General features: G+C 38.3%; 1 protein-coding gene across 1 annotated transcript in view; it reads left to right on the forward strand.

Annotated features, from left to right (window-relative positions):
• Positions 1-27,521, forward strand: part of Gpr137c (G protein-coupled receptor 137C) — a 53,775-nt gene that overhangs the window by 11,402 nt on the left and 14,852 nt on the right. The window contains exons 2-3 of the mRNA XM_005085811.4: positions 13,783-13,826; positions 16,039-16,267. Coding sequence (XP_005085868.2) covers positions 13,783-13,826; positions 16,039-16,267 — 273 coding nt within the window. The remainder of the gene's footprint in view (positions 1-13,782; positions 13,827-16,038; positions 16,268-27,521) is intronic.

Genomic DNA, 27,521 nt, shown 5'->3' on the forward strand with positions numbered 1-27,521 from the left:
AGCAGGGAAATCACACTAGTGGGAACTTGAGGGAGTTGGATAGATATAAAATTGGGAACAGAGAGTAATGAATGTATTCATGCTTCTAATTCTGAACTCATTCTCTTCATTCAGCCTAAGACCTAACTGATTCAAGAGTGCCACTCACCTTCAGAGTGGGTCTTCCCATCTCCGTTAACCCAAGTAAGAAACTCTCGTAGACCAACCTAATCTAGAAAGATCCTCATTGAGACTTCCCAGGTGACTCTAGATTGTGTCAAATTGGCAATCAAAACTAACCATAACACAAAACCTTAATTACTTCTAATACTCACCAGTGTTAGTGCAAACAAAGCTTCAGCAATCTATGCATTCTATCTGAAGTCTGACCAGATGTACAGGAAGTACCATCATAAACATCTGCCGTCTACTACACTATAGTGTATACTATGCTGCACACTAGCTTACATTTATTTTAAGGAAATGATGCAGTCCTTGATCTGCTTTCTTCACTAAGATGTAGTTGGATATTTTAAATCTGTATGTCCTTTTGTTTGTTTTTGGTTTGGTTTGTTTTTTTCTTATTTTTAGACAGTCTATGAAGCCCTGGATGTCCTGGAACTCATGTAGACCAGATTAGCCTCAAACTCAACATAGCTCTATCTGCCTACCCCTGCCTTCCAAGGGCTGAGATTAAAGGAATGCACCACCACACCCAGCAGTGTCCTTAAATTCAACTGAATTATAGCTGCCACATTGTCAGCATATTAACCACACTGTACAATTTGTTTTTTCAGACTTCAGTCCCTCAGAGGTAAAAATACTTAAGTAATACTGTCTTTAAATTTTGTGCTATTTTCTCTGCTACTGTGTAGGGCTTCCCGATTGCTGATTCAATCATTTGGACTGCTTTGAGATGATGTAATGTATTTAACAGGATATGAATTTTTCTCCTTTGAAGCCTCATATTAAATTCTTTGGTTGGTCAGGTGCTCCCTGGTTTTCTTTCTCATTTTGTGAAGCCTCTTACAGAACAGAAAGTTCAAGACTTAGTATCTGATATTCTTGATGAATCTTTTCTGAAAGGACATTTAATGGCAGAGCTGTTAGAATAACTTAAGTCTGAGTAGATACATATACTTTGCAGCAGCAGTAAGGAAAGTAGGAGAGGTCTAGTGATAATCTGCTGGGAGCATTACACATACTATCTTTTGATGAGTAAGCAGACAAGAATCATTCGTGATTAAGGGACTCACTCTAAACAAGTTGTGGATTTTTCATGTCTGTAAACTAGAAGTTACCAGAACCCAGCTGGAACATTAAATGTGGAGGGGTGGTGCAGTTAAGAATTTGAACACTGTTGGCAGGGCATACGCCTTTAGTCCCAGCACTCTCCAGGAAGCAGAGACAGGCAGATTTCTGTAAGTTCAAGGCCAGCCTGGTCTACAGAGCAAGTTTCAGGACAGGCTCCAGAGCTACAGGGAAACCCTGTCTTGGGGGAAAAAAAAGAATTTGAAGGCTGCCATGTTTGGTGGCACATGCCTTTAATCCCAGCACTCGGAAGACAGAAACTGGAGGATCACTGTGAAAGGCCATCCTAGTCTACATGGTGAGGCCCTGTCTCAAAACCAAACAGAAAAACTTGAACAGTAAGTTACTCTTGCTAACTGACTTTGAGAAATTGACTTAACTTCCATGTCTCAGTATTTCCTCCAGGTTTAAAATGGAGTCACTTGGGTCTATCTGAGAGCTATGAAGATGAGACAAAATGCTAGTTTAAAATACTGAAAGTAGTAAATACCAGAACACAATGAGATATAAACGTTACCTATTGGTATTTTGGTTAGGGGGGAAAGGGACTTGAGGAAGAGGACATCCCTAAGGTTAAGATGAGGAAGAGAACGTCCCTAAGGTTAAGATCTCCTTTACAATGAATTGTGAACAGTATCACTTTTCCTAATCTGTAATAATGTGTCATTGTTTCCTTACTGTATGATGAAGACAGGCTTGTAGATATTAACCCCAATTTTAGATGATGAACTGAGGGAATAGGTGTCCAGTGAATGTACTAGAAAGGAGAAGAGTTGGAAGTCAGGTCTTTTGACTACACTAATGATTTTTGTATCATAGTATGGTATTAACAGGGTTTAAGCTACTTTTAGTGATATTGGTATTTACATCCAAACTGTATTGCCTTTAAGAAACCAAAAGAAGAGCCAGAGAGATGGCTCAGCAGGTAAAGCTAGCTGCTGCCAGGCCTTGTGACCCACAATCAATCCTCAGAGACTACATGATAGAAGGAGAGAATTGATTTCCACAAGTTGTCCTCCGACGTCCACACATGTTGAATTGTGTGTTTGTGCATGTGTGTATGTGTCTGCCTGTATGCCTGTCTGTCTCTCTGTACATGCACACAAATACAAAATATAACAAAAAGAAATCAAGAAGAAAGGTAAGTGAACAGCATTGCCCATATTTCTTTTCTTCCCCAGGATTCCCTCTTTCTGATGGATTCTGTCCCTTTTCCCTGACCATTTCACTGAAACTGATATTCTAAGGCTCAGCGGTTAAGATCACTGACTGTTCTTCCAGAGGTCCTGTGTTCAATTCCCGGCAACCACATGGTGGCTCACAACCACCTTGAATGAGATCTGGTACCTGTAGACAGAAGGCTGTATACATAAGAAAAAGAAAGAAAGAAAGAAAGAAAGAAAGAAAGAAAGAAAGAAAGAAAGAAAGAAAGAAAGAAAAAGAAAGGAAAGAAAGGAAAGAAAGAAAACTTGTTACCTAGGGAATTAACTTTGCTTTTTCTCATCTTTGTCTCTGTTCTGTTTTTCTGGAACTCTTGTTTTTAAATATTTTACATACTATATTGAGCTTTTTCTTTTTTTTTTGCCTTTCATTTTTTTTTATTTTCAGTTTAAATTTAGATAAGAAACAAGGTTGCTTCACAAGTCAGTTCCAGGTCCCTCTCCCTTTCCCTCCCCTCCTCCCGTGCCCTCCCCCAACCCCCCATTATCCCCTCATTTCCCCAGGGAGGGTGAGGCCCTCCATGGGGGTGTCCATAGTCTGTCATTTCATATAGGGCAGGGCCTAGACCCTTCCCCAAGAGTTCAGGGTGAGAGTGCACCTCACATTGTTGGATGGGAGTCCAAAGTCCGTGTGTATACTTGGGATGGGTACTGATCTGCTGCCCAAGGCTCAGTAGATTCCCTAGGCCTCCTCACTCACACTCACATTCAGGGGATCTTGATCAGTCCCATATTGAACTTTTTCTTATCTCTCTATTTTTCCAAATGCCTTTCCCCTCCTACTTTTGGGAAAGATTTTTCTCTACTTCTAGCTTCCCTGGACTTTCTCATTCTTCCAGGGTAACTTAATTTCCATGAGTTCATTTTGTGATTTGTGAATGCATTATCTTAAACTGAGTATAATGACCATTTTTGTTGCTCGATTTCTACTTTTTTCTATTAGTTTTGATCTCCATCTTTTATTAGAGACTCTGGCTACATTTGGTTTGCTGTTCGTAATTAGAAAAACTGAGCATATGAGTAAGGCATGTACACACTGAGCTATGTTTAAGGGGAATCTGGGTGAGCCACTTGCTAGGGGGTTTCTGATATAGAGGCATAGAGCCTTTTATCTTTCTTCTTGGGTTGACCAGATTCCTCGTGGGAGATACAGTATAATAATTCAGACAATCAGACGTTCACTTCAGCATTTTAAGAACAGACTAAAGCAAGAAAGGTAGAGTACGGGAGAATACGTAGGCTTAGTGTGCACCCTCACCCTGTTTTTAGTGTGGTGGCAAACTGTCTTTTGCTGACTTCTTCATAGGGCAAGTATACAGGTATCTACCAGAGTAAAGAGGGGCACTTCCCCAAGGAACTAGAGGTATGAGATTTATTAATTCAACTCTCAAACTGGTATTTAACCCCCGTTTTACCTGCCCCAGAGTGTTACCCGGGTCTTCTGGCTTCTGTAGCTTTGACAATTCCGAAATGCTTATCAGCTCTTCTCAACTTCCTTGCTATTAGCTTGTAAGTAATTTAACTTGGTAGCCATACATTGTGATGGTGTCTCCAAGACCACCATTAGGCTTGCTGTTTTGTAGATAGACTCAAGTTTTGCTCTTGGTTATAGTTTATTACAGAGAAAGGATACAGAGCAAGTTCAATCAGGGAAAGGCCACATGACTATAAAGTCTATACAGTTCTTTTCTAGTGGAGCTTCATGGGATGTGCTTTACCTCATTTGGCAACAAGTTATGAGAATACATGTAAAGTTCTGTCTACGAAGAAGAGATTTAGATATTACTAACACATAACTAAAATGGTAATATAGGCCATATTTTTGTACAGTTTAAGTACACTGAAACACCCTTTAAGGAAATTATAGGGGACCTCCTGAAACCCAGTTCACAAATTGCCAGCATGGGCCAATTTGACAAAGCAGGCTTTCTAAGGATAGCAGTTTATAAACACACACACACACTTGAACTTGCTTTCTAAATTCCAACATTTTGTTATATTCTTTCACAGTCTTCTCAAACTCATGGGTTTATGATTTTCATGAGAGCCCCTTTGTTGTTTTAGTTTCATTTTTCAGGTTAAAAACAATGTAAGTATATTCAATATTCACATAAAATTTATTTTATTGTAATACTTCAGTTTGATTATATAAAATGGTTTTAAGCAATTTTAAAACCACAGTGGAGAAAAGAAACTTTAAGAACACATTTACTAAGATTCTAGATTCCTAAGAGAGATGTATAAGATATTATAACCTAGAGTCAAGAACATGAAGATATAAGGAAAAACTTAGAAGACAGAAGTTCTTAAAAATTAAGTATACGATTGACATTGAAAGGAGGAAGCATTCAACTTACAACTGAAGTAGCTGAAACCTCGTAATCCCTATGTAATCAACATCATTGGTAAGCTTGGAAATAATGCACCATTCTGCACAGGAACATGAACAGTTGAGATGTAAACTGTAGATAACTGCTTATGTGAGAGTAATCTACATAGATATGTATGCCTCCCTAGTCACCATGGAGAAGAGATTATATTTATCTAAAGTTTATACAGATATGTTCTATGGTAAAGTTTTATTTCAACTCAAAAAAGAGAAAAATTCCACAGAAAAGTGCTTGTTCTTTAAGCATTTCAGCACTTAACCATCTTCAAAGCAACAAGTCCTCCATTCCATGGGAATAAGTAATATATACCTCCAGAGTAAACCTTAGGCCATTCAGTCTGAGGAAACAGAATACTGTGAGCTAGTATAAGTAATCTTACGAATAACAAAAAAAAAAAGTATGCCACCATTTTATAGACTGAAAGGTTCATGGTTCAGGCAGATTCCCTGTCAAGTGAGGGCCCACTTTATAGCATAGCTAATGACTTCCCATCCTAACCTCCTGAGATAAAAGACTATAGGACTCTCTTCACTCTATGAAGCCTCTTTTATAAGAGCACTTGTGGTAATTTTAATGTAATTGGCCCCCGTAAGCTCGTAGGGACTGGCATTATTGGGAGGTGATAGAGTAGGCATGGCCTAACTGTTAGAGGAAGTATGCCTTGTGGGGCTGGCTTTGATGTCTCATCTGTGTTCAAGCCATGCCCAGCTTCTCAGACCACTTCCATTTGCTTGCAAGTCAAGAAGTAGGACTCCCAGCTACTTCTCCAGCTCCATGTCTACCTGCATGCCACCATGTCAAACCATGATAACAGACTAAACATCTGAAAATGATAGCCACATTAATTAATTTATTCTTCTATAAGAGTTGCTGTGGTCATGGTGTCTCTTCACAACAAAAAAGAGACCCTAAGACAAATACTAAGTCCTCACTTATGAGGACTTGCATCAGAGTGATCTAAGCATACCCCGGTGGCCTCCTAATACCCTCACATTGAGGATTAGTAGTTAGTGTAAACATGGGAAGTGTAAACATTCAGACCATTACACCATCCTCAGATATGGGCTACTAACAATAGTAGACTTACATCAGATAATACACGTAAAATACTTTTGCTATACTCACCTCCCCTTTAAGAAACTACAGTAGAATTAATACAGCTACATTTTAAGATAGGAAAATGTTTCAGATTGCTTATTTATGATTATTATAAGATTAAGTACATTATAACATTATTTTAAATTTCCATTAATCACCATATCCTACATCAACACTTTCTCTTTCATAGTTTACCCATTGGCATACAAACATTGTGCTACTGAGTTACATAGGACGTTTTCATAGAAGCATACAATGTACTTTTAGCATTTTCCCTCATACCTGCTTACCTTTCACTTTCTCACCATTCCTTTTGTTGGTCTCTGTTCACCAGTAGTTTTCTCCTATTTTCATGTCATACACACACACGCACACACGCGCATGCACGCAGGCGCTAAAAAATACTTTCTCAATTAGAGGTGGTAGTGTGTATGTGGTAAAAATGGGTTATATGATGAAAATGTTTAATGTTCATCAACCTTCATAATTCTTCATACATTTATATAAAGGAAAATACCCTTATTATAAATGGCCTATTTTAATTTTCTAATATTTGGCAAGAAATGGTCCATCTGACGTGAACTGAACTAACATTTATCATTCTAAACTTCAAATAACCTGTAAAAATTGGTATTTTTTATGAGTTACCTTAACTATATTAACAAGTTGTATATAATTGTTAAGCTTATTTTTTGTTAATAACTATTTTCATTTGGGGTTAAATCCTGTTATATATAGTTGTAAAATACTTGGAGTCTTTTGATATTACTACTATATTATTGTTTTAATACACCTACAATAGAAGTATGACTTAAGTACCTGATTAAATAATACATTGAAATGCATTCTTCAAGTTCAGGTTGTAACTAACTTTTCAATTCTGTTTTTATCTAGCTCAAATAACTCTTACACCCATTATTCCATGACCTGTAATTTGAATTACTCTTCTAACCCAGTCACCATTTTCCTCCTGATAAGATCTTTTGAATGGCATGTTCTGAAATGTGACTATTCCCAGATGGCACTTCATGGCATTTGTAGGAGGGGGACAGTAAGTGTATCTTATGTCTCCCAGTGCTCCGTACTGACATTATACCCTTGCCTCCTGTCCAAAATCTGTGTCATCTGATTAGGTCATCATTGGATATAATGATAACCTGAACCTCCTCGGGTGAGCCAGCACTTTTGTCTTGCATTGTCTCTTTTGCTAGAGGACCATTTTCAAAGCCCATGTTGTTAGCCCACCAAAAGCCTGAATCCCAAAATGTTTCTACTTAAGCTACCCACTTACACAACACACCTTGAAACAGTTCTTTAAAACAGAGCTGTTCTTTCTGACCAATAGTCTCTCTTTTCGTCTATATTTTTTCAGTTCATTTATCTGTTTTCCACCCTCTTCCCTTTGGTCATTTTACCCCTTCTTTCTCCATTCCATTTTATTTTTTATCTCAATATTGTGCTCTTCCAGATTAGTGCAGTCATCAGAAGCAGCTCTTGCTCTAGAGTAGTTCCTACAGCTTACACTAATCCATTTGCCACTTTTTCTCAGCCTGCTTTACATCAAAATGTCTCCATCTGTAGTGTCAGTTTTTTATTATGTTTGCTTGTTTGTATATGGGCGTGTATCTGTGGATAAGCAAGCATGTCCGAACACATAGCTGGAGGTCAGAGGACAATCTGCAGGAGTCTGTTCTCTCCATCTGTGCAGTGCCCACGGCAGGAAACTTTAACCACTGAGCCATTTCCAGCCCCCAGATGGTTTTGATGAAGAGGTGGCTTATAAATTATTTTCATGGTTACATACAGACCTCTAAGCTTCTCCTACTTCTGGGATCAGATTGCAGTTGTTTCATCAGCTGGATTGCTCTGATACAGTCTTCTTAAGTAGCTCAGCTTGTTTTCCTTTTCCTCCTCCACTTCTGCCTCACATTTTCTATTCCTTCATATCTACCAAAAGAGTTTATAGCAGAAGCACCAAGGTTTTTTTTACCCTGCTTGAAATATGAGTGCCTGTCGCCATTTGTATTCTGTGCCAGAAGAAACATTAGACTCATGGGTTAGAGAAAAAGGTCATTAATTCCTCCAGGGTTTTAAAAACGGCTACCCAAGCAAGGGTTTATATCAGATTTCTAGGCTCCAGTTCAAAGGGCTACACTGTGAAGGGCCAAAATTATCTGCACATGCAGCCAGGTGTGCTGCAGTAGAACTGAAGGGAGAACAGAGATATTGACAGGGAAAGATGGACGCTGGTTCTTGCATATAAGCAGACTGCCACCAGAGAGGCTTTATTCTCCAGGAATGTCCTCAGGCAAAGAAATGTCCTCCCTTTACCCTACTCGTAAAGAAATGAATCTTTAAAACTATCTCTACCATTCAAAGATGTTTACTATACAAATTTACTGCTCAGAAGGGCTAAACCAGGCTAAAACATATCCCTAGAGAATTGCCTCCCAACACATTATCTAGTTTGTATTAACTTCAGCAATCTCTTATCTCGGTTCACTACCTCTGTGGTTGTACTTTGTAAACTTCTTGATCTGCTCTGTGATTATCCTGAAAACTCTTCTTTGCCAAGGTATTAGTGACATACAAGTCACCCAACCAAATGCTACTTTCTTAATCATTTTTCACTTCGTGGAATTACAAGGACTATACTTCCCTTTAACGCTAAACCATCCTGCTGTTTGCTATAACTGCTGTTTCTCTTCTTTGCCTAGTCCTCTTGTTCTTCATCCTTGTGTTTTTTTAATGCTGGCTCTTTTTTTTTTTTTTTTTTTTTTTGGTTTTTTATGAGACAGGGTTTCTCTGTATTGTTTTGGAGGCTGTCGGTCCAGCCCAGCCTCGAACTCACAGAGATCCACCTGCCTCTGCCTCCCGAGTGCTGGGATTAAAGGCGTGTGCCACCACCACCCGGCGGAATCCTGGCTCTTAAACATGAAGATACCACAGGTTTACTTCTCATCTTTGTTCTTCAGATATCTGTTACTAGAGTTTTAGTTGTCACCTCTGCTGGGATCTATACTTTCCTTCATACATTCCAAAACTCACTGCCATTTGTATTTGTCTAGATGTAATAAACTTTAAAAATAAAAGTGAAGCCCATGATCTAATTTATGTATTTTATTAGTCAGTCTCTCATTCTAATATTTCTTTAGATTCAAAACCTAGTAACAATAGTGGCAGGATGACTCAGCAGGTAAAGGTCCTGACCCCGAGCACCCGAGTTCAATCCCAGAACCTACCAGCAAGGAAAGAAGCAACTCCTCTGTCCTCCACACGCATGTCATGGTACATGCGTGCCCACACACTCACTCACACAAATCAATTAGATTTTAAAAGTTGAATTTTTGCCTGGTGGCGGTGGTGCATGCCTTAAATCTTAGTTTCTAGGAGGCGGAGGCAGGTGGGTCTCTGTGAGTTCAAAGCCATCCTGGTCTACAAAGTGAGTTCCAGAGCAGCCAGAGCTGTTACACAGAGAAAACCTGTCTCAGAAAAACAAAAACAAACAAAATTAAATCTTTTTGAACCTGGGAACATTTTGTTACATTCAGTCATATCAGTGTTATTCAATGAAAAAACTTACCTCATTTTCTGTGGTCATGGAAGAGTCATTCTCCCAAACAGAATCATATTATAGTTTGTAATAGTTAAAGCTGACTCCCCTAGCATTTTATATGAGGTCTCTGTGATTAGATGATGGCTTGCCTTCTAGCTTCAATTTCTTCAATCTTTCCACATTGCCCCATATACCACACTACCAAAGTGTGTACATTGACCTGCATTCATTGATCATTTTAAAACATATTTCCTGAAAAATCTGCTATGAGCCAGGCATTATGCTAGAAAGTGAGGCTACAGATGTAAGTAAACTGAATTTTCTTAAGCATGTAAATATAATAATGACATGAAGCAAATTCTCTTTCCCTGGGGCACTTAATGAGACATTATAAAGTGTGACATGTTGGTAGTCCTGAGAATGAGTTGATATTTGTTACATGATCATGAAAGCACATTTCAGATAAAGTACAAATATGTACAAAGGCATGAAATCATAAAAGTGACGCTTTTATTGAGATGTTGCAAATTTTTCAAAATGATGAATCATAAGATTGAAGGCAGGAAGCTAAAGAATATTAGGTGGGAAAATAGTTAATGACAGTGGGAAAACCATACAGATTCTACCTCAAGCAGTTAATCAGAATTAGTAACATAGGAATTGAACAAAACACCATCATGAGTCACTGATGACAAGGGTACTTTATCATCACTTATGTGGCATTCCAGCTTAAAAGCATAAATCAAGTTGTAAGTAAACAGCAGATAAACTCAAAGTGGAAAAGCTTTCAACAAGAGGATATGCTGAAGAGGTAAGGCAGAAGAACTACAAAAATTCTAAGTTATGAAAGACAAAGGTATAATGATTAAATGAGATTAAACAAAGCCAGATGGCTAGGCGGTAAAGATGCATGCCACCAAACCAAACGATGTGAATTTAGTTCCCAGAACCCACATGGTAGAGGTAGAAAATAGACTCCAATAAGTTATCCTTTGACATGCATATGTGTACCCTGGAACCCACGTGCCCACATATTACACAAGTTAAATTCAACAAAATGAAAGGGAATAAACATGAATTATATGTTTAATGCATAATTCCTGACTTTTCACCATAAAGACATTATTGACACAACTGAAAAATCTTAATAAGGTCTGAATAGTGTATAATAGTGTTATATCTACCTCTAATCCTAGTACTCAGAAGGCAGAGGCAGATGGATCTCTGTGTTTCTGGTCAGCCTCGTCTATTTATAGAGTGTTTTAGCCGGTTAGGGATACACAGTGGCATGCTGTCTCAAAAAGTTTCAGCACCTACTTCTGATCTCTATAGGCTCCAGGCATGCACTTGGCCCACATACACGCATACAGGCAAAACGTATATACAAAAAAAAAAAAAAACACTTTAGGAATACTGTTGTTTCAACATTGAGTTTTATATTAATGGAGTTGGAGAGGTAGCTCACCAGTTAATAATACTTGCTGCTCTTGCAGAGGACCCAGGACAATGTGGTGGCTCACAACCATAGTAACTCTAGTTACAGGGGATCTGATGCCCTCTTCTGGCCTCTACAGACTGCGCACACAGGCATGCAAACAAACACATAACTCTTTAAAGTTACAATATTCTTAATTATGTTGTGGTTACTTGTGAATTTACTTTTTAAAGGAAATGTTAAATGAAGTACATTGAGGTAAACATACAACTTACTACTAAATGATGTCTTAAATTTTTACATAGAACATAGATATTCATAGCAGTATAATTCACAAATGACAAAAATGTAGATGCTGGGGCTGGAGAGATGGCTCAGTGGTTAAGAGCACTGACTGCTCTTCCAGAGGACCGGGGTTCAATTCCCAGCATCCATATGGCATCTTACAACGGCCTGTATTCAAGTTCCAGGGAATCTGATACCATCACACCAATGTACATAAAATAAAATTAAATAAATTTTTTAAATGTAGGTGCTACCTATATCTCCAATGGTGAATAAATGCATAAATATGTGTATGTATATACATATATATGACCTTAAGAAAGAAATTGACACATGAATCTTAAAAGCATTTGTGCTAAGTGAAATAAGTCAGGCACATAGGATTAATATTGGATGAGTCCAGTTATATAAGTGGAGCTAAATTTACAGTTACTGAAAATAGGATGGCTGTGAGAGGCTGAAAGAGGAAGAATGGGGAGTTTTTTAATGGACTGGAAAAATGGAAAGGTTGTGGAGGTTGATGGTGATGGTTGCATAGCTATGTGAGTGTACTTGACGACACTGGAGAAGATATTTTTTTAATGGTGACGATATATATATATATCATTACCACAATTTCAAAATTAAATCACTCACAGAAAAGGAAAGGTGAAAAAAGGGAAGAGTTGTCTTCTAAAGATGTAAATGGTATTAGCAATAGACTTAGAGAAATCAATTAAAAGGCTCTTGAAATAATCCATTGTGGTAATAAAGACAGAAAATGGGCAAATATGAGAATGATGTAAGTAGTAGAATTTAGAAACTAATGAGGTAATAATATTTTAGACTATGCCATCGTATATGGTGGCATGTTAGCCAAATGCAGTGGATATGGCTAGACTTAAACATTCTTCTGCTTAGCATTTATTTACCTTTCATAACTTGGTTCCTTTGAGCAGCCCTACCTCACTCTTTATAATCTCCCCTTACCTCTTACTCTTTCCTGGACTCATTACTCTTTCTCTCTTGATGAATTTTATGAAGGCATCATTGCCTTTGTACCACAATATGTCAAAGTAGATTGTTTCTTTTTATGCAATGAGGCCCTTCGAAATATAAATAGTAATTATGTTTATGAATCTTTGACCCCTTACATAGAGCATGAGATATCTGAGTTTTCCCCATTGTTTTGTTTTCCCTTGTCTTTGTTTTAAGACAGTCTAACCATGTAGCCCAGGCTAACCTAAAGTTCTGCATCATTTGGCCTTTGCCTCTGCCGCTTTTTTGTTTTGTTTTGTTTTTTGGTTTTTTTTGTTTGTTTGTTTGTTTTTCGAGACAGGGTTTGTCTGTATTGTTTTGGAGGCTGTCCTGGAACTCTCTCTGTAGACCAGGATGGCCTCGAACTCACAGAGATCCACCTGTCTCTGCCTCTCGAGTGCTGGGATTAAAGGCATTCGCCACCAACGCCCGGCTGCCTCTGCCTCTTGAGTGCTGTGATAACAGGCACATGTCACAATATCAAAGAACATGGAACAGTAATAAGTGCTTAAAAAATATATGAATGAAATTAGTAAGTTCCTGAGTACTTAAAATATTTTTTGCACATAACATTTTGTTTTTCTTTCCAAACCACCAAAATTTGTATATTTCAGTAATCTTGTAACTGGTCTTCCCATTTCTGTTTTGTGTTCCCTCTGTGTACACCTGTATGTTAATAGCAGATTAGTGAAATTCCATGCTTTGGAATATCTTTATAAAAAGTTTCAATCCTAGTCAAGTGTAGTGGGGCATGCCTTTTATCCCAGCACTCAGGAAGCAGATGCAGATGGATCTGTAAGTTCAAGGCTCACCTGATCTACATAGAGACTTCAGGACAGCCAGAACTACATAGTTAGGCCCTGTCTAGAAAAAAAAAGAACCAAAACAAAACAAGAACTCAGTCCTTTGCCATTTTCTAAAGAATATAGTTGAAGTTCACTGGTAAGGAAATGATCTTTGGAGAAGATATAATCATGCCCATATTGACATAAGTAACAAGCCCTATTTTAGAACAAAACATGACTAATAAAAAGTATAGAGTAGGGGCTGGAGAGATGACTCAGCGGTTAAGAGCACTGCCTGCTGTTTCAGAGGACCTGAGTTCAGTTCCCAACAACCACATCTCCCATTGGTTCACAACAGTCTGTAACTCCAGTTCATGGATCTGATGTCCTCTAGTTTCTAAAGTAGCCAGGCACACACATGGCACACAGACATGCATGCAGGCAAAACACCTATACACATAAAATTAAACTAATTCACTTTTTTTTAATTTTAGGATAAATGGTAAGACTTATAGCACAGTATCTGCTTCATAACAGAAGTTCAATACATATTTAAACTAAAATAATACTGTTGGATATTTAAGGCAGAAGTTTAAGTATTTGGATACCTGTTTTTGTTTCACAATAATCCAACTGGAACCATTGAACTTTATAGCTGTAAAATTCTGTGTTACATGTGTTTTCTCTTTCTATACTCTCTTTATAGGTCATATGTAAAGTCAGATGTGCCACTGAACTTGACAAACACAAGTAAGTTTCATGAGTATCATTTTCTGTCTAAAAGATCTAAAGGATTAATTCATTAATGTTTAGTGTCTAAAATATATGAGTAGTTATTCCAGTTTATTTACTTTATGTATATTGGTGTTTGCCTGTATGAATATCCATGCATCACACATATGAGATAGACAGTTCTGAGCTGTCATGGGATGCTAGGAATCAAACCCAGCTCCTCTGGAAGAGCAGCCAGAGCTCTTGGCTGCTAAACCATCTCTCTAGGCCCCCTAAGTAAATATTTTTAATAGTCAGTTGATAAGGGTAAAAGGAATCGCTGAGGGTGCCTTTGCAGTCTTATAGAAAATTAAGTCATTAGATTGATTCAAAGGAAGTAAGTCCAGCAGTTCATTTTCTCCCTTCAGCTGTGATAGTTATGATGCCAATGCCCATTACCTCCCTCCCTCTTTCTCTCTTTTATCCCCTCTCCCTCCCTCCTCTCTTCCTCCTGCCCCTCCCTGAGTCCACATAAGCAAAAGCTAGTATATACAGAGTTTCCTGAACTATGCAGTTTCTGTACTGATTAATCTCAACAGAACCAGCAGCAAATGAGTCAAGAGAGATGAGTTTCAGACCCAGCTCTAATAACTCATTTAATTTTTCTATGCTTTGGTCCCCTAAACTATTCTAATTCACTACATCACATAATTTTAAGGTCGTTTTTTGATATGAAACTATACAACTGTTCTTTCTATTATTTGTTTTAACATGTCACCAAGTATGGTAGCACATGCTACAATCCCAATACTGGGGAGATCAAAGGAGGAAGACAATTTGGGTTGCATAGCAAGACCCTGTCAAATGTTTTGTAATGTAACAAAATTTTTCAAACTATTTTTTTTGCTTCACTTGTATACTCAACAGTTTTATTACCAATTGTAGATTGCCTTATTACCGATTACAATTACAGATTTATCATCTGTAAAGTATCTCCAAGGGCAGTTTGTGATGTCCATTGTTGGAAGCAATCCAAAATAGAAGATGCTAGAATGCATAGTAAATTGCTAGGCCATACATAATTTGGAGGGAGAAATATATTTGACCTGAGATTATTTTCACAAAAGAGCCAGTACCTGTTTGTTGGTACAGATGGCCACACCTTACAAGAGTTTTTTATGATGAGTGCTTGGAAACTACATGTTCTGTTCCTATCTTCTTTTTTGGACATGTTTGAAACACGTTTGCTATAGATAATCAAGCCATAGGCTCAAACATTGTTTAAAACACATTTCTTGTCATGTGGTGGTGCACATGTCCTTAATCTCAGCACTCAGAAGGCAGAGGCAGGTGGATCTCCAAGTTTGAGACCTGCCTTCTCTACAGAGCAAATGCCAGGACAGGCTCCAAAGCTACACAGAGAAACCCTGTGTCAAAAAACAAAACAAAACAACAACAACAAAAAAAAACATTTCCCATAACTCTTAAATACTGTGGCTAGCCTTTAATCCCAGCTCTCTAGAGGCAGAGGCAGCCAGATCTCTCAGTTCTAGACCAGCCTAGTCTACAGAGTGAGTTCCAGGACAGCCAGGACTACACAGAGAAACCCTGTCTGGAAAAAAACAAAAGAAGAAAAAAGAAAAAATTAATACTGTGATGAAATTAATTGTGCACAGCATATTAATATTCTAGACAATTTTTTAAAACCTGATAATATTAGAATGTGAAGTTCAATGCAAATGCACTCAATAGTTATAAGAATGAAAACTTGGGTTGGAGAAATGGCTAAGCAGTTAAGAGCACTGGCTGCTCTTTAGAGGTCCTTTTAAGTTCAATTCCCAGCAACCACATGGTGGCTCACAACCATCTTTAATGAAATCTGGAGCCCTCTTCTGGCATGCAGTCATACATGCAGGCAGAACACTGTACACATAATAAGTAAATAAATCTTTAAAAAAAGAATTAAAACTTTATGATTGCCTAAAATGATTCAATATTTTCTTCAATTCCACAGGTCAGCATTTATTTTAACACATGAGATTATTTCTAAAGTAATGCTTTAGAATCTGTGCCATTTTGAAATAGTTCATATACTAAGTTCATGAAGGTAGACATAAAGTCACTCTGAGAGATTGTTAAATTTGTATTTAATGAAGTTGTAAGTTTTTTAGGCTGAAAGCATTCTTGTGCCTGAAATAACACTAATCCTCAATAGTTTTATAAACATCAAATAAATTTTTTTTTCTTTCAGAATCCTCCTGCATTTGGGCTTTATACTGGCAAGCCTCCTCTTCTTAGCAGTGAACTTGACCTGTGCAATGCTAGTCCATGGAGATGTTCCAGAAAATCAGTTGAAATGGACTGTGTTCATTCGAGCATTAATTAATGATAGCTTATTTATTCTCTGTGCCATCTCTTTAGTTAGCTACATATGCAAAATTACAAAAATGTCATCAGCAAATGTCTACCTCGAATCAAAGGTAAGTCTAATTTCAAATCCTAATCTTTTAGATTATGTTTTAATGAGAAATCTGTGTTGCTTCTTTGAGAAGGTACTCTGAAGGCAGTCACATTTTTAGCATGAAAAGCATTTGTAGCAAATAAAAGGTGTTCAAATTTTGGTTGTGAGCCTTACTCTCCAGTCCAAAGTTTGGCTCTTACTAAACAGTAATTGAAGTATTTTTTGTGACCATGCATTAGTGGCTGGTCAGATTAAATAAATCCAAACAAATTGGAATGAATGAATCAAAAAACATCTTATGCTCTCTGGGGACAAGTCTCAGAAACGGTCACGGTAGTCCCACATTTGACATACATCCTAGGCTTTCCTACAGTACAGGTTCTCACCAAACTAGAGGATTGTTTACCTTACACCAGTGTTGAGAAAGCACCAAGTCCTCATGTGATGTGTGCCCAGGCAGACCTCAAGGGGTTGGTGCTGTTCAGATGTGAAGTCCTTGTGAACTTGTCTAAAACACAGAAGCACCTCAGCAGAGCTTCTGTTGCCTCCACATAGACCAAGCGTGTCTGAGAAAGGTTCAAGCATGCCTCCTTATTGAGGACTAGAAAATTGTGAACGTGTTGAAGGCACAGACACAGAATCAGAAAGTGAATAAATATGAAGCTAAAAAAATAAAGAAAAGCATCTTTTAGAGCTGTAGGAAGAACTTCAGACTTTGTCCACTAAAAGCAGTAGTATTGCCATTAATCAAACTTACCAGATAATGTGGGGGTGTACTTGGGTTAGCAGTGTAAATATGCCATGGAGATAAAATATCACTTACTTGTGCGATGGTTTAGAAAGGAGGGTTACTTCACTCTATAGTATGAAGTCAATATGATACTTGAAACAGTCATGCCTTGTTTCTTCTTTTTCTTATTTTGAAAAGTAAGTAGATGTTAATTCATTAATGAAGAGCCATGGAAGTTTCTACTCTTTGGATAATGAGTGTTTTACCACAATATGTGTGATATTGGGTGTGGGTTTGTAGATATGTGTGCACTGGGGTGTGGAATATGAATATATATATTATGAAGAACTTAGACAATTTTGCCTTCTCAGACTAACAACTACATTCAGAACATTATGAATTCTAGAGAAAGTAAAGCCAGACTTAGAAAATTGCTGGTTATCTAGAGAGATACATTCAGCCTTTGAAATCGCTTCCCCAAAAGAACCTCTGCTGCACTCGGGCAGCACATCATCTTGCTTTTAGTGTCTCCTTGTAAAATCTCTGGGCTCGTGTGTGTGTGTGTGTTAGTGTCTCCTTGTAAAATCGCTGGGTTCGTGTGTGTGTGGGTGTGTGTGTGTGTGTGTGTTAGTGTCTCCTTGTAAAATCACTGGGCTCGAGTGTGTGTGTGTGTGTTAGTGTCTCCTTGTAAAATCGCTGGATTCGTGCGTGTGTGTGTGTGTGTGTGTGTGTGTGTGTGTGTGTCGTAAAATCACTGGGCTCGAGTGTGTGTGTGTGTGTTAGTGTCTCCTTGTAAAATCGCTGGGCTCGTGTGTGTGTGTGTGTGTGTGTGTGTGTGTGTGTGTGTGTGTGTGTGTGCAGTAACGGCCATGTCAGTCAGCCAGTGTTTACTGAGCCACCACCTCTTCAGTTTCACAGCAACTCTTGCTCTTCCTAAGAGTGTTTTCTCAACCCTCAGATTGGTCTTCTGCTTTCTTCTTTGTATCCTTTTTCCTTTACACACTTTATGATAATAATCTCTCAGCCAAATCTTATGTGCCTTGTTTTTGAATGACACGTGGTAGGCTTTCTGTCTGAACCTTAAAGACCTAATGGAATTCAGCCTCTTCTCTCCATCTCCATAATCAAGTCTAGAAAAGCTGACTCTGTGACGTACCCTGAAACTTTGGGTTACTCAGGAACTCTTCCCGTTGTCTATGAACTACCATTTATGTACATGCAGTGTGAGGATGGGGGAAGCTTTCAGTAACATGAAGCCACTTCCCCTTCTGTATCTGTCAGGTTTAGAATGTAGACACATTCGTCTCATGAACTAACATGGGAAAGACGTAGCAGCAGGAATAATTGAAGCACTAGGATCTTACTAACTTGGAATTTAACCTCTCTGTAACTCTCCCCATAGCAATGCTATAATGATAAAACAGTAAGACAGTAATGTGTGGGAAATCATGGCATCTGAACTGGCACTAAAAATACAAACATTAGCTGTTTTGGTTTTTGGGTTTTTTTTTTTTGTTTTTTTTTATGAGACGGGGTTTCTCTGTGTACCCCCTACCTGTCCAGACAATCTCTCTGTAGGCCAGGCTGGCCTTGAACTCAGAGATCCTCCTGCCTCTGCCTCCTGAGTCCACCAACACCTGGCAGCTGTTATCTTTATCATTATGTTTTGGCATAGTTTATATATGACTTATTAGAAGATTGAAAGAAAAATTTTCAGATAACTGTTTGGGAAAAAGCTGTTCTTTGGTATTTTTGTGTTTTGTTTTAGCTTCCCTGAATATTGTTCATCAGTTGGTTTTATTTCCACCAGACCAGCAGTCTCCAGCCTTACTGCTAAAACTTGACAATATGAAAGCTTATAATTTTACAGTTTTAAAAGAAACAGCAGTGGACTGAATGTAGCTCAGTGGCAAGATGCTTTCTCAGTGGACACAGCCTTGGGTTCCATCCCCAACACTGAATCAAACATGCAGCAGTGATGTTGCCGTGATAGTTATATTTAGAACGCAGATTAAATATAACTTTGTGCCCTCCTTCCTCCACCATATAGCAATAAGGAATTTTCTCATGTTATTAAAAATTTATGACTATATAACATTAATTATAATCAAAGTTTAAGTCTTGTTGGATAACCCTTGAAGTCATTTTTTAAAAAATATCAACCTCTAAAATGTTACTTTTCATCACAAACTTGGAGTAAGATTGTAATTGCATCTCCAACTTCCTTTACAGAACACGTAAAAGTCTTTTATGTTCTCTTTTTTATTACTTAATTTATATGTCGAGCAGCTATGCCAGTACTGTTGTTTGATTCTGTTTTACAAAAAGGACATTTACTTGCTTTTAAAACAGTCGTTACTGAGAGAAAGGGGTGGTGGCACATGCCTTTAATCCCAGCACTTGGGAGACGGGTGCCGATAGGCCTGCTAGTTTAAGGCCAGCCAGGGCTGTGTAATGAGGTTCTGCTATTTTATAAGGAAGTAATAGTTACCTAGAGTTGGATCATTTATTTCTGTGGCTTAATTGTTTTCCTTTGTGTTTTCACTTACTTACATATTTAAGGCTGCTACCTTGTTCTTTAATCTATGTGCTTATATAAACTGTAAATACTGGCCAGGCGGTAGTGGCACACGCCTTTAATCCCAGCACTCGGGAGGCAGAGGCACGCGGATCTCTGTGAGTTCGAGGCCGGGCTGGACCGACAGCCTCCAAAACAATACAGAGAAAACCTGTCTCGTAAAAAAAAAAAAAAAAACCAAAAAATAAAATAAAATAAAAATAAACTGTAAATATTCATTCTTTCATAAACTAATACAGGTAGAATAGTATGTTTCCCAGAACTATTTTGGCAGTTTTCCATAACTTTACAATATGGTAGCAACACCCCTCATTTAACAAAAACTGGGAGAGGCTGGTTCAGAATGCATACTGTTCCTGTAGAGGACCCCCCCCCAGCAGCCACGTCAGGCAGCTCATAACTAAAGACCCAGGAGGACCCAATGCCTCTGTTCTCAGCAGACACCTGCACACTGTGCATGCTCACACAACACACATACACGTAATATAAAAAGTAAATATTTAAGAATGAGGAAAATTTAGGTTTGATTTCAGACGTGTCTGTATAGCACACTTACTTACACATCAGTGTTAACTACACATTATCTCTGTCAGCTTGACTCAGAAGAAATCTGAAAATCATATCTGCCATCTCTAGTCCTCCCAACTTCTGTAAGAAGTTTCCAGTTTTTCCCTCTGCTTGCTTTCCCAAGGTGACTCTGACCTAAAGTTTGTATATTCTAGGTTCTCGTCACCTGTTATATTCACTAGATGGATTGTCAGAAATATGACCTAAAGGGTACACAGTCTGTCTCACTTTCTTATAGTATTTTATGCTCAGCTCCATCCACTCTGCCGGGGCCTCCAGCAGTCAGGGCTGTAAGAAGGGATGGCCCAAGCAGTCACTTCCTGGGGCTGAGTGGGATGGTGAGTGTCAGACCCCTCTCCTAGTCACCGGAGAGAATCACTGAGTCCTGAAGACATGTTGAAGCAGTCTCGCTTCATTGTAACAGGTATGCACTTATATAATGCTGAGAAAGAGGGTGGGGACCTCAGGATATGGTGAGGTGTAAGGGCCCGGTAACATTCCACCATGTTAGCAGTAGCGGGGCAGAGGCAGTTTTGCTGAGTCAGGTCGCCAAACTCTAGCCAGGCTCAAGAAATTGCAGTAGGCCTTGTGTCCGGGCCTTTTTAGGGCCCAACGGTTCTGCCCTAGATTAGTTGTCTTTTCTATCCTAGACTGTGACATACGCCATGCTGACATTTAAAAGAATTTTCTTACAAGAAAAGTTGGCCCTGGGGACAGAGAGGTGGCCCAGCAGTAAGGGGCACTGGCTGCTCCTCCTGAGTTTCGTGCTCACTTCCGTGGCACAGTTCAGAGTCAGCTCCAGGAGACGATGCCCTTTTCTGTCCTCTGCAGGTAGCTACATTTACACACAACTACAAACACGGAACGAGAGGACATTTGTTCTGATGAGTGCTAGATGGCTCAGCTGGTAAACATGCTTAGTCTCACGCCTGGCAGCCTGAGTGTGATCCCCACATCCACAGGGTGGGAAGGGAGAATTAACTCCCACAATTGTGCACACACGTTAATAAGTAAACAAACACTTGAAAATTTTTAAAGAAATGTTTATACTAAAATCATCAATATATATTGTAGAGTCCCTAAGAAAAGATCTTTATATATATATATATATATATATATGTTCAGCACAGGAAAAAAAAAGTCACTGATTAAAATTCTTTCCTAAGCTAGTATGTCTCATTTTCAGAAGCAAATAAGTAGCTAGCCCCTATCAATTGTAAAAGACTTTATTGTGTCAGTTTTTGCTCTGGCTCTACCTCTTTCTTATCTCTTCCCATTCTTCTCTACCAACAAACATATTCTTATGTGTACCTCTGTAGCATTTGACGATTTGTGACTAGAGAGATGGGCATTTAAAATAAGTTAGAGAGAACTTTATTTCTTCCTTGGGTATGCTTTTTAATTACTACAGAATAACCTTAGAGACCATGTGTTTTAGGAAGTATGGAAATCCCACTCGGCTGTGGCTGTTTTTGCCTAAGTGTGACTTTAGGCAACTAATAGCATATCTGAGTTTAAATGTCTTCATTTTACCTGATAAATCCCTTCACATACAAGAATCAGTAACTTCTATGTTCACCAACAGTAGACTTGCTGAATCAGCAAAAACATCCCTTTTACAATCGCCTCAAAGAAAAAATATGTAGAAATAATCCTAATGAAGGAAGTGAAAGATGTCTACTGCAAAAACTTTGCAACACTGTAAAAAGAAACTGAAGACAATACATGATTTAAAAAACAAAACAAAAAATGTGTTTATGTTCCTGGAGTAGCAGAATTGGTACTGTGAAAATAACTACACTACCAAAAACAAATTTTGATGAAGATTGGGTTAGGGTTAGGGTTAGGCATCAAAATTTCAATGACATTCCTCACAGAAACAGAAAACAATCCTAAAATTCATATGTAAACAAAAGATAAAGTAGACAAAAGCTATAAACTGAAAGAACACAGACACAGTCATCACATTCCCTGACCTTAAATTATACTACAGAGCCATAGTGATATGGCTCTCACTGTATTACTCAAATAAAAACAAACACATAGACCAATGGAATATAATAGAAGACCCAAAGGTAAACCAACATAGCTGTGGACATCAAATTTTTAACAAAATTAATTTTTAAATACACTAAAAAGGGTGCAAGCAAAAAATTTCTGAGTGGAACCCATTCATACAGGAAGTGGCACCAGGAATTAACAAATGGGGACCATGAGAAATTAAGAAGCTTCTGCACAGAAAAAGAAACTATCAGCAGAAAAAAACAAGCAGCCTACAAGACAAGAGAAAATCTTTGCCAGTTATATCTGAGACATGGATTTCCTACCTAGAATATATACAAACTGCAAGAATTAAATATCAGAGAAACAAAACTGATGGTCAATAAGTAGGCCAATGACCTGATCACATAGTTTTCAAAAGCATAGTTTTCAAAAGAAGAAATAAAAATGGTCAATAATTTTTTGAGTGTTCAACATCTCTAGTCATTGGAGAAATGTAAATTAAAACTACTTTGAGATTGCATCTCACCTCAGTAAGAATGGCAAACATCAAGAAAGCAAATGGCAAACACATGCTGGAGAGATGTAGGGAAAGAGAGACCCTTATACTCTGCTGGTGCAAGTGCAAGCCAGGAAGGTTAGCCATTATGCTAATTGGTGTGAAGCCTCTCAAAAAGATACATCACCATGTGACCCAGCAATGTCACTTCTAGACATATGCCCAAAAGATGCCTCGTCCTACTGCAGAGACACTTGTCCATTCATGTTTAAGGCTGCCCTTTTTACAATAGCAAGGAAATGCAATTAGTTTAGATGTCCATCGGCAGGTAAATAATGAAAATATACTTATATACAAATTGGTTTTATTCCGTTGTAAAGAAAAATAAAATTTACAGGAAGATGGATGGAATCAAGAAAACATTTTAAGTCTGGTAACCAAATCTAAGAAAGGAAAATACAGTATGTTCTCTCTTGTATGGGCATCCTAGCCTTTAGCTGATAAATATGCGAATCCAGATGGTAGAAACTGTGGATAAAGGTCTAGAAACTAGAAAGAGGTTTGTGGAGCTGGAAAAGGCTCTGAGGGAGAGGAGGGAGGAGACAAACAATAAAAATGGAAGTGGGAAGGCATGGGGGTCAAGAGCACAACAGGAAGTGATGACTGGAGATGGGAGAAGCAAGGGAGGAGGGACCAGCCAAAGGGACTGTATGCGAAAACCCCTAGAGAAACAGCTGTACGTTAACTTTTAATTTAAAAAAAAAGGTCTGTTTTATGAGGTGGAGCTAAGGTAGTGTTGATCTCCTGGGTTCCTGTGAGGTTAAGAGTAGTAACTGAGCTGGAAAGATAGCCCAGAGGTTAAGAGCACTTCCAAAGGACGGGGTTCAATTCCCATCACCCACATGGCAGCTTACAACTGTCTAACTCCAAGTCCAGGTGCTCTGGTACCCTCATCCAAGCATACATGCACATAAAATAAAAATAAAAAAGTAGTAACTGCCTCACAGGTTTGCTGTCAGGATTCAGTGAAAATGCACACAAACAACAAATACAGTGTCTTACACTTAGGAATGTTAGATTTTCTGCTTGTAAGAGGTGATAACCTAGCTTGAAGGAGTGTTTTGTTGTTTAGTTATTTATTTTTATTTTATATACATGGGTGTTTTACCTGCATGTATATCTGTGTACTATGTGTATGCCTGCTCCCCACAGAATCTAGAAGACAGAGTTGGATCCCCTGGAACTGGAGTTACATGTATGTTTTGGGTGCTGGGAATCAAACCTGGGTCCTCTGAAGAACACTTAATGCTCTTAACTGTGAAGCCATCTCTCCAGTCTCTTGAAGGAGGTTTTAAATATCTGAAAATAATGGCAAATTTTATCTGGGAAAGGATTCTATATATTTAATCAAACTCAAAATTAAGAATAACCCTTAAAAAGGGAATAAAAATCCTACAGAACTGGATTTCTCTTTTTAGTAGCTTAGTTTTACAGTGTGCCATTTTATTCTTATCACTGTTCTTCTGATTTTTATGAGTTGATGCGTATGAAAGATTACATTGTATCTAATGTTTAACTAGTTTCCTTGGTACTTCTTGTTGACATTAGGTGTCCCCTTCTTCCTCCCCCCTTCCTCCCCCCGTACACTTTTGTACTCTACTGGCCTCCATTATCAGAACTGATATTTTCTGTGATCAGAAGGTCTACCCCATAAAAGCCACCTGTACTGCAATGTCAGGGATCAAAGACTTAATTTCATTGTGATTTAACATCATGAAATTATTTCTGAAACTATCCAGGTTTTAGAATTACTAAAATTTTTCCTCATCGTTAATACTGAGTTTGGCATTTTAACTTCAAAAGGAAAATAAAATTTGTGATATTATTTTTAAAGATATGTGTAGCTTTCTGCTGCTAATAAAGGCCTAAATTGCTCCTACTGGGCAGAATGATGAGCTCTGGGAAAAATATAAAAAGCATTGATGATACTGGAGAGTGACACTTAGAAGGAAATGGCACTGAATCAACTTCCTGCTTTATACTGCTTCTAGACTGAGTCTTACCACTGGGGCACTTGAAAATCAGAAAATGCAGTTCTCATACTATTACAGGTAGAAGCTAACTGGGAACAGGGGGAGGGAGGTGAAGACAATCACATGGAAGAAACACCACATTCTGGTTATAATCGATCCCAAATGTTTGCCTAATATCTGATACTGTCAAGAGAGACTCTAGGCAGGTGAATAATGACAGAGAAATTAGACTGAGATTTTAGCTTGAGATCAAGTCTACCGAACATTTTGGGCATAGATGTTCAGAATTGAGACTTCATCCTGATGGATTTTTCCTATGGTGAATATGAAATTACCTTCTTCATCTCTTTTGATTAATTTTAGTTTGAAGTCTATTTTGTTAGACATTAGGATAGCTACACCCTCTTGCTTCTTACGTCCATTTGATTGGAAAATCTTTTCCCAACCCTTAATTCTGAGGTAACATCTCTCATTGAAGTTGAGGTGTGTTTAGTGTATGCAGCAGAAGGATGGATTCTGTCTTCGTATCCATTCTGTTAGCCTGTGTCTCTTTATAGGGGAGTTAAAACCATTGATATTCAGGGACCATCAATTGTTGAGTCTTGTTTGTTTTGGAGCCGTTTTTGGTAGTGGTATTGTATGTGAGTTTTTCCCCTATTTCTGGCTTCTGGTAAAGTAAGATTATCTATTGACCATATTATTGTGAGTGTAGTTAACTTCCTTGGGTTGGAGTTTTCCTTCTAGAACTTTCTGTAGGGCTGGATTTGTGGATACATATTGTGTAAATCTGATTTTGTCATAGAATATCTTGTTTTCTCCATCTATAGTGATTGAGAGTTTTGCTGGGAATAGTAGTCTAGGCTGGCATCTGTGGTCTCTTTGTGTTTGTAGAACATGTATCCAGGACCTTCTGGTTTTCAGAGTTTCCATGGAGAAGTCAGGTGGGATTCTGATAGGTTTGCCTTTATATGTTATTTGGTCTTTTTCCTTTGCTGCTCTTAATATTCTTTCTTTATTCTGCATGTTTGGTGTTTTGATTATTATGTGACAAGGGGACTTTTTGGGGGTGGTCCAGTCTATTTGGTGTTCTGTAAGCTTCTTGTATCTACATTGGCATGTCTTTCTTTAGGTTGGGAAAGCTTTCTTCTATGATTTTGTTGAATATGTTTTCTGTACCATTGAGCTGGGCTTCTTCACCCTCTTCTATACCTATTATTCTTAGATTTGGTCTTTTCACAGTGTCCCATATTTTCTGGATATTTTGTGTTAAGGATTTGTTGGATTTAAGACTTTCTTTTGTCGATGAATCTATTTCCTCTAGTTTATCTTCAGTACCTGAGATTCTGTCTTCCATCTCTTTTATTCTGTTTGTTATGCTTGCATCTGTAGTTCCTGATTGTTTATTCAGCCTTTCTATTTCCAGCCTTACCTCAGTTTGTGGGCTTTTTTTTATTGTCTCTATTTCAGTTTTCAGGTCTGGAAGTGTTTGGATTGTTTCCCTCATCTGTTTGAATGTTTTTTTCTTGGCGTTCCTTCATTTCTTTAAAAGATTTGTAGATTTCTTGCATTTTTTTGGTTTATTTTTTCTTCCATTTCTTTAAGGGATTTTCTCATATTGTATTTGAGGGCCTCTATCATTATCTTGAGGTTGTTTTTAAGGTCATTCTCTTCTGTTTCATCTGCACTGAGATGGTCCAGTCTTGCTGATATAGAGTCCCAATACTCTGGTGGTGTCATATAGTTTTTCTGTTGTTAGATGTGTTTCTGTCTGTCTGTCTGTCTATCTGTCTGCTTCTCTCTCTCTCTCTCCCTCCCTCCCTCCCTCCCTCCCTCCCTCCCTCCCTCCCTCTCTCTCTCTCTCTCTCTCTCTCTCTCTCTCTCTCTCTCTCTGTCTGTCTAGGTGGAGGGGCAAAACCACAATTGCAGATCAGGGGAGTCAAGGAGGGGGAGGTGGGCCACAAGAGGCCCGGGGACTCACCTCTCTACCGGAGGGTGGAGGGGCGAGGTCAGAGTCTAAACAGATGTTCTTAAGAGAATCATAGCCTAGAAAAGCAAATAGAAATTCTAAAACTTAAACAAGGCACTTGAACGCCAAATTAGAGTCAGTGAATTTAAAGATTAAATCAATAAAAATTACCCAACCTGGCTCTTCCCACCATCTTGGCACTGTGGAGACTTGCTGGGACCAGGACTTCTGAAAGGAAAACACGTCTGGAAGACTGTGGTGCAAGGCCATTTTTGCTGGCTATAAACAAGGTCTCCGGAAAAACCTTTTGTTTTACCAGAACAAAAGGAAAAGACAAAAAAAAAAAATGAAGTTGGAAAAAGTGTTTGGGAAAATAGATTTTCTAATTTTCTTGTAAAACAGATTTATAATTTCAAGAAAGTCCACATCAACTTTGATTTCATCAGGCAAAATATAAGAATATGTCCAAGCCTTGCAGTCATGTCCCTTAAAAGCAGAAAAATGAAGGCTGGAGAGATGGCTCAGTAGTTAAGAGCACTGGCTGCTCTTCAGGAGGTTCTGAGTTCAATTCCCAGCAACCACATGGTGGCTCACAACCATCTATAATGATATCTGGTGCCCGTTTCTCACATAAAGTTGTATATGCAGACAGAGCACTCATACACATAAAATAAATAAATAAGTCTTTTAAAAAACCAGAAAAATGAATCAACACATGTCAGGAACAGGGATTCAAGTGGTGCTCACTTCTCATCACAGATGTTGGAAGGAAAACCTGTCAACTCTGAGGTCTGTAGCTACTGTAAATACTCTTTTTGTCATTGTTTTGTTTGAGAGAGGGTTTCATTATGTAATCCTAGGTGTTCTGGAACTCGCTGTGTAGAATAGGCTGGCCTAGA

Source organism: Mesocricetus auratus, unplaced genomic scaffold (genome assembly GCF_017639785.1).
Source record: "Mesocricetus auratus isolate SY011 unplaced genomic scaffold, BCM_Maur_2.0 Super-Scaffold_100048, whole genome shotgun sequence".
NCBI classification, from domain to species: domain Eukaryota; kingdom Metazoa; phylum Chordata; class Mammalia; order Rodentia; family Cricetidae; genus Mesocricetus; species Mesocricetus auratus.